Genomic DNA, 6,000 nt, shown 5'->3' with positions numbered 1-6,000 from the left:
TTGTTTCTCCCTGTTTTTTTTCCCCTGCAGAAAGCAATTATTATAACCTTAATTGCTATAACCTTAATTGCTATCTGCTTGTCCATGTGTAGCACATGAGGAGCACTGTTGTGGTGTTCTTTCAACAAATGGATTAGGTACCTTTTCTTCTGCTGATGTATTTTGCAATAAATTTAAGCCTAGAGTTAAACCTGAAGTTAAATCACAAAAGAAACTCTAATGCCACAAATTAGATCACTGGTTTCTCACTTTCATCCACCCATTTTCACAGATAAGAATGTATGTATTTTTATGTATAGATTTAAATAACTGAAGAGATTTATTAAAGTCTGAGTAGCAGTCAGAAAAATTAACTGCCCACTGGACGTGAGCTGAAAAAATAAATGGTAAAAAGAATTTTATCTGTTGCAGCCTCTGTGAAGTGGTATAGTCTCATCTGTCATATACTGCACTTGGAAGGGGAATATAAGCTTGGTGTCTGCATATAAAAATATTTTCACCTTAATTAGAAACCATTGTTCAACTGAACATTTGTGTAGTGCTTTTTTTGCTTTTCTGCTATTGCACAGCTTTTTCTTTTTAGCTGTTCTTCACAAATGTGTTTCCAGTTAGCTTCAGTTAATATGAAGTCTGAAAAGACTTTTTTTCAGTTGGAGGAAGTACAATGAAGGATTTGTTGGTGGATGTAGGTAGAGATCTTTAGGAAGAGTTTGATACCTACTAGGAGTGTATTACTTTTCCTGTAATAAGAAACACAGGGGGGGGAAAAAGAGGTAGGCCTTAATGTTTAGAATAAAATTTGAACATCTCCATTGAAGTAAGAAGCTGAAAGATTACTTGCATGTTTAAAATTGATAATACAGGATGTTTTTCTCCTTAGGTTTTCCTCAGCATACTATTGCTTCTCTATCAGATCAAGATGCAAAGCCATCCTTTAGTATGGTGTAAGTAGAGTTGATTAGAATTCAGTGAACTGATCAGAATTCAGTAATAATATGTCATATTTAGAAAACTTTGTCAGTGAAAATGTAAAATAACATGAAAAAAATAGTCACCTCTTGTGACTTCTCGGTAGAAATCGGTATTTTCATTTACACATTCAGTGTGTGGCTATAGTAACCTTTATTAAATACACTTTTTAAAATGTACATGGACATTTTTTTGAAGATAGTAAGTGGCTTTTAGTTGAGTTCTGCAGTGATTAGAACACAAGGGAGCCACAAGGTATTAAAGTAATTCCCAGTTCTACTTGCATTTCTTGATTCAAGTATTATTATCACTATAAAGATAAAGATGAGGGTGAAGGATATTATCTGGAATAAAGTATGTATCTGTCTACTAATGTGACCTTAAAGGGAAGTTTGAAATAGGGACTTCATTTGATTAGTGTACGAGTGCTGCTCTTGATGAAAGGAATCATGGTTTTCAGAGATGATAGCGCAGTCTGAATTTTCAGAAGGGAACAGTGTCCGCTGCTTGAAAGAATAAGCACTAATGTGCATCTTGGAAGTCATAAAGAATATTTGTGTGTGTGTGTGTGTGAGTAGAAATACTAATACTGTTATCGTTCATAACTTTGTTTTTTAAAGATACATTGACTCCTTTATGTGGGAAAATTCAGTCTTCATTCTGTTTCTGTGGGAAAATGTCGTTACTGATACTGACCATATCAGTTACTTTCTGACACTTCCATACATGTGGAATTGTTACCTGGAAGCTACTGAAACATTTGAAACTATTTGCTGTGAGAACTATGTAGTATTTGTAATTACGTATTATAATGGTATTGTTATCTCTTGGGTATTAAATTGTCTCTCTCTGCCCTAGGCAACTGGAAAACAACAGTGAGCCAGGTCTTACACTGGGTGGATATTTCTGTCCCCAGTGCAGAGCCAAATACTGTGAACTTCCTGTGGAATGCAAAATCTGTGGTGAGTAGCAAGAAAAGGTGAATAGACGAATTATGAACTAGAGATAAGAGAGGTAAGGGGTAGAAAAATTCAGCTGTACTTAGGAATTGAAAGCCAGCTCTGCTTTAAGAAACCTGCACTCCTGTGTCCTGGGATGTCAGCTTTTTACAAGAGACTTTCAGAACTATATCTGTAACAGTAAAGCTGTATCATATTCACTAGTGTATAATGTTATAAACTAAAAGCCCTAAAACAAAGGGGAGAAGAAGGGTGATTCACATGTGAATGGTAATAATTACCTCAAGAATCCTGATTTAACAGACACACCAGTGTTTCATACTCCTCAGTGCAAGGCCATGAGGATAGAGAGTGGTTTGGAGTAAAAGGACAGAAGTACCCTCTCACCTCCTGGAATATGTGGATGAAAGGTTTCAAAGTTGAACCCAAGGGCAGGCTGCATTGTGACACATGGAAGGCTTTAGAATTGTAAATGGAAGCCCTTTGGTCTTGCATATGTTAAAGGATGTGCAACCAATGGTACCTCTGCCCCTTAATGAGGGTGGGAGGTAGAATTAGCATTTTTTTATAGTATTAATATTGTCTGAGTGGAAGCTGTCCTCCTGTTAGCTTCTACAGGCTTATGACTAAAACATGATAGGTATTTTCAAGATGCGTGTATTTGGCAAAAGAGTAAACTAATTCTAGTTACGGGTCACGCTGTGTTAGTTTCATGTCAAGGTTTTCGTCTCAGTTTGAATTTCATTTCAGGAAGGTAATAGTGTAACTGGAGAAATCCTGTATATCAGCAACAGATTCTCCACAGCTGCAGCTGTCAGCATAACAAGAGCTCGGAAGTATACACTGTACGTGAATGAACAATGAAGAAGTTTGTGCCAGCCCATGCCCCAGCTAACCTGTTGTCATGGTTTATCTCCAGCCAGCAGCTAAGCACCATGCAGCTGCTCACTCATTTCCCCACGGTGGGATGGGGAGGAGAATTGGAAGGGTAAAAGTGAGAAAACTTGTGGGTTTAGATGAAGACAATTTAATATGTAAAGCAAGAGTCATGTGCACAAGCCAAGCAAAGTAAGGAATAATTCACTACTTCCCATCAGCAGCCATCTCCAGGAAAGCAGGGCTCCATCATGGATAACAGTTAATTGAGAAGGCAGATGCCATAACTGTGAATGTCACCCCTCTTCCTTCTTCCCCCAGCTTTTATTGCAGACCATGACATCATATGGTGTGGAGTATCCCTTGGGTCAGCTGGGGTCAGCTGTCCCACTGTGTCCCCTCCCAGATCCCTGTACACCTCCAGTCTCCTCGGTGGTGGGGTGGGGTGAGAAGCAGAAAAGGCCTTGGCTCTGTTTAAGTGCTGCTCAACAAGAAGGAAAACATCCTTGTCTTGTAAATGCTGTTTGTAGCAAAACATAGCCTTGTAGTAGCTACTATGAACACAATTAACTCTGTCCCAGCCAAAACTAGCAGACCTGTGTTTGCTGAAACAGGGCTAAGATGTGGTTTCAGCAGTATTTTAGCAGGCTGCAGTAGACCTTTGTAGTTGGCCACCATTTTAACTGGTGATGTGAAGCAGCAGAACCATTGTTGTATTAGAACCATTTTGTATTAGAAAAGGTTTTCAGTGAGTCCTCTCTTGTGATAAATTTGATGTTTCTGGTTTTGCAGGTCTTACACTAGTGTCTGCACCTCACCTGGCTCGGTCTTACCATCACTTGTTTCCTTTGGATGCCTTTCAGGAAGTTCCTCTGGAAGAGTATCAGGGGGAACGGTATGCAAATTATATTTGTGATAATGAGTGTGCTTGTGGGCCCTGTGGGGTTTTTTTTTCACGGAAGAATAGCCAGCAGCAGCTTCTTTGCTGCTGGAGACACTGTTGAATGCTCAGGTGGTTTGCAGCACCTCAGGCAATAAGAAATACTTGTATTTCCCATTAATAGTTACCCTGTGTGTTTAGTTGAATAGTTGAAATAATTGCCATAAATTGTTACTACGTATGAGATTTTTTTAAATTTACACACTCTTGTTATATTTTTCAGTTAAAATACACAATTTTGCTTTTAGGTATTGTCAGGGCTGCCAGACAGAAATAAAAGATCAAAATGTAAGTATGTTGAACTGCATTGGAATTTGCATTGAAGGGTGTTAGAAGTGGAGATCATTCTTCAGTATGGTCTTCTAAAGAACAGAAAAATATTTGTGGAAGTTTATCTCATGGTTGACTGGAGTTCTCTGTTACAGAGTCCATGCCTTTTGGACTGCAAAGTCTATAAAAGGGATTTCCTAGAGTTGTATAAATAAGCTTCCACTCTTAGCCATTTGGAAGCATGTACAGTGACTTGAGCTCAGCCCTTTGGACATACTTGCTATTAGAAATGTTATTTCAGTTGGGTTTCTGTGATGTTAGCAATATAGTCTGCTTACATTGTCTTGAAGACACAATTGTTGCCCTACTGTGGTGCTATGATAATTACAATTTTTTTCTAATTTGACTTGTTTTTTTTATCTTTCCCACACAGGTTTACATATGTAAAGTGTGCCAGAATGCATTTTGTGTGGAGTGTGATGTGTTTGTTCATGATTCTCTTCACTGCTGTCCTGGCTGCATTCATGAACGCCCTGCTCCCATATCTGTATGACATCATCTCTGGTTTTTAGGAACTGTCATATCTATATCAATCTTGCATGAAGCTATTCTGTTTATTCAGCCATAGCTTTCACTGAGTCAAAACAAGAAGGACCTGGATGATAACAGAAGGATGAACATTGGCATAGGAACAAACTTTAATTTTCATCTAATGTATTAATGATTTTGCTAGTGTTAATATTCTTGAATTATCTGTATCTGATTTATTTTCTTTGTTCTTGTCTGAAAAGCTCTGGCTTTGTTACTGTGACTACCATATATATTTGTAAATGTGAAAGTGATAAAACTGGTTTCTGTGATAACGTGGTGGTTCATCTTTTTTTCAATATTTGTGAAAAAAATAAGCCCTGAAAATATGTATCGATTGTTATAAGCATGTGTTTTTGATGAATGGTGGAGTTCTGTAGGTCAAAATATTTTTTGTAAGAATTTAACAAAGATGTTGAGCAATTAGTCAGGGGACATTTGAAATATTAATGTCAAGTATTGTGGTTATTCACCTTGGCCTTCAGTAAAGCAACTCAAATACAGCTATTACAAATGTGCTGAAAACACATTTTAGGTTTTTATGGGACAACTCAAAGCTGACTGAATTCTATAACTGCTACTTCTGCAGGTGTGTTTAAGTTTCACTTTCTTTTAGGAGTTTAAGGTTACTGAAGGGCAGTGCATTTGCCGAGGTGTAAGACCTCGGTTTATACAAACTATTGCTTGATGATCACAGTATTGAAGACAGTGATAGTGTCTTGATTCTGAGGCTAGAATGAATAGACAGAATTGCAAGTCATATTTTCTCCTTGGCTAAACCCCCGGAGCAACAGACAGTGAGATGGGGGTAGAAAGGCAGGCATGTGTCCTGATCTGAATATTGAGGAATGGAAATTGAGACAAGTGCAAGACATTCTGCCATTTTACAGCGTCTGTTCAAAGTGTGATTGCAGTTTGAACTTGTGAGAATGTCACATGCTAGACCTCAGTAAAATGAGGTTGTGATGGTACCGTGTCCAGAGCAGTACATCGCACTGGGTTTCTGAAGCCATCTTGTGACATTTGTAGTACATCCAGAGTTACTCAGTTGCTGATGTATCTCAATTTTTAAAACTGTGAGCTTTGTTGTCAGATTAGGAACAACAATAACCTGACCTAATCACTGAATTTTAAAAGTGCAAACAAACAAAAAGAGCAAACCTCTATCTTAAGCTTGTTCCCTGTTTCTCACAGTCACCACATATAAACAATACATGCTGCTTTTCAGTTTTCACAGGCAGTTTTCATTTCCAGTCCTTGAAATATGCAAATTTAAAATTGTGAACATAGCTCCTTCTCTGCTTTTTCTACTATTTATGTATGCAGTCTGGATAGAATGTGGTAAACGTGAAAAATTAGGTTTGGCATCTGTATTTCATTTTGTCCCAAGCCAAACAT

At 37.9% G+C, this 6,000-nt stretch overlaps 1 protein-coding gene across 1 annotated transcript in view; it reads left to right on the top strand.

The window, feature by feature from the left end:
• Window positions 1-5,957, top strand: part of GTF2H2C (GTF2H2 family member C) — an 8,725-nt gene extending 2,768 nt beyond the window's left edge. Inside the window, 4 exon segments of the mRNA XM_037373278.1 lie at window positions 1,828-1,931; window positions 3,597-3,699; window positions 3,993-4,032; window positions 4,448-5,957. Coding sequence (XP_037229175.1) covers window positions 1,828-1,931; window positions 3,597-3,699; window positions 3,993-4,032; window positions 4,448-4,567 — 367 coding nt within the window. The 3' untranslated portion in view covers window positions 4,568-5,957.
• The last annotated feature ends 43 nt before the right edge of the window (window positions 5,958-6,000 follow it).

The sequence above is a fragment of the Falco rusticolus genome, chromosome Z (genome assembly GCF_015220075.1).
Source record: "Falco rusticolus isolate bFalRus1 chromosome Z, bFalRus1.pri, whole genome shotgun sequence".
Lineage (NCBI taxonomy): Eukaryota > Metazoa > Chordata > Aves > Falconiformes > Falconidae > Falco > Falco rusticolus.
The sequence above is the reverse complement of the archived record's forward strand: the minus strand, read 5'-3'. Positions and strand labels throughout refer to the sequence as shown.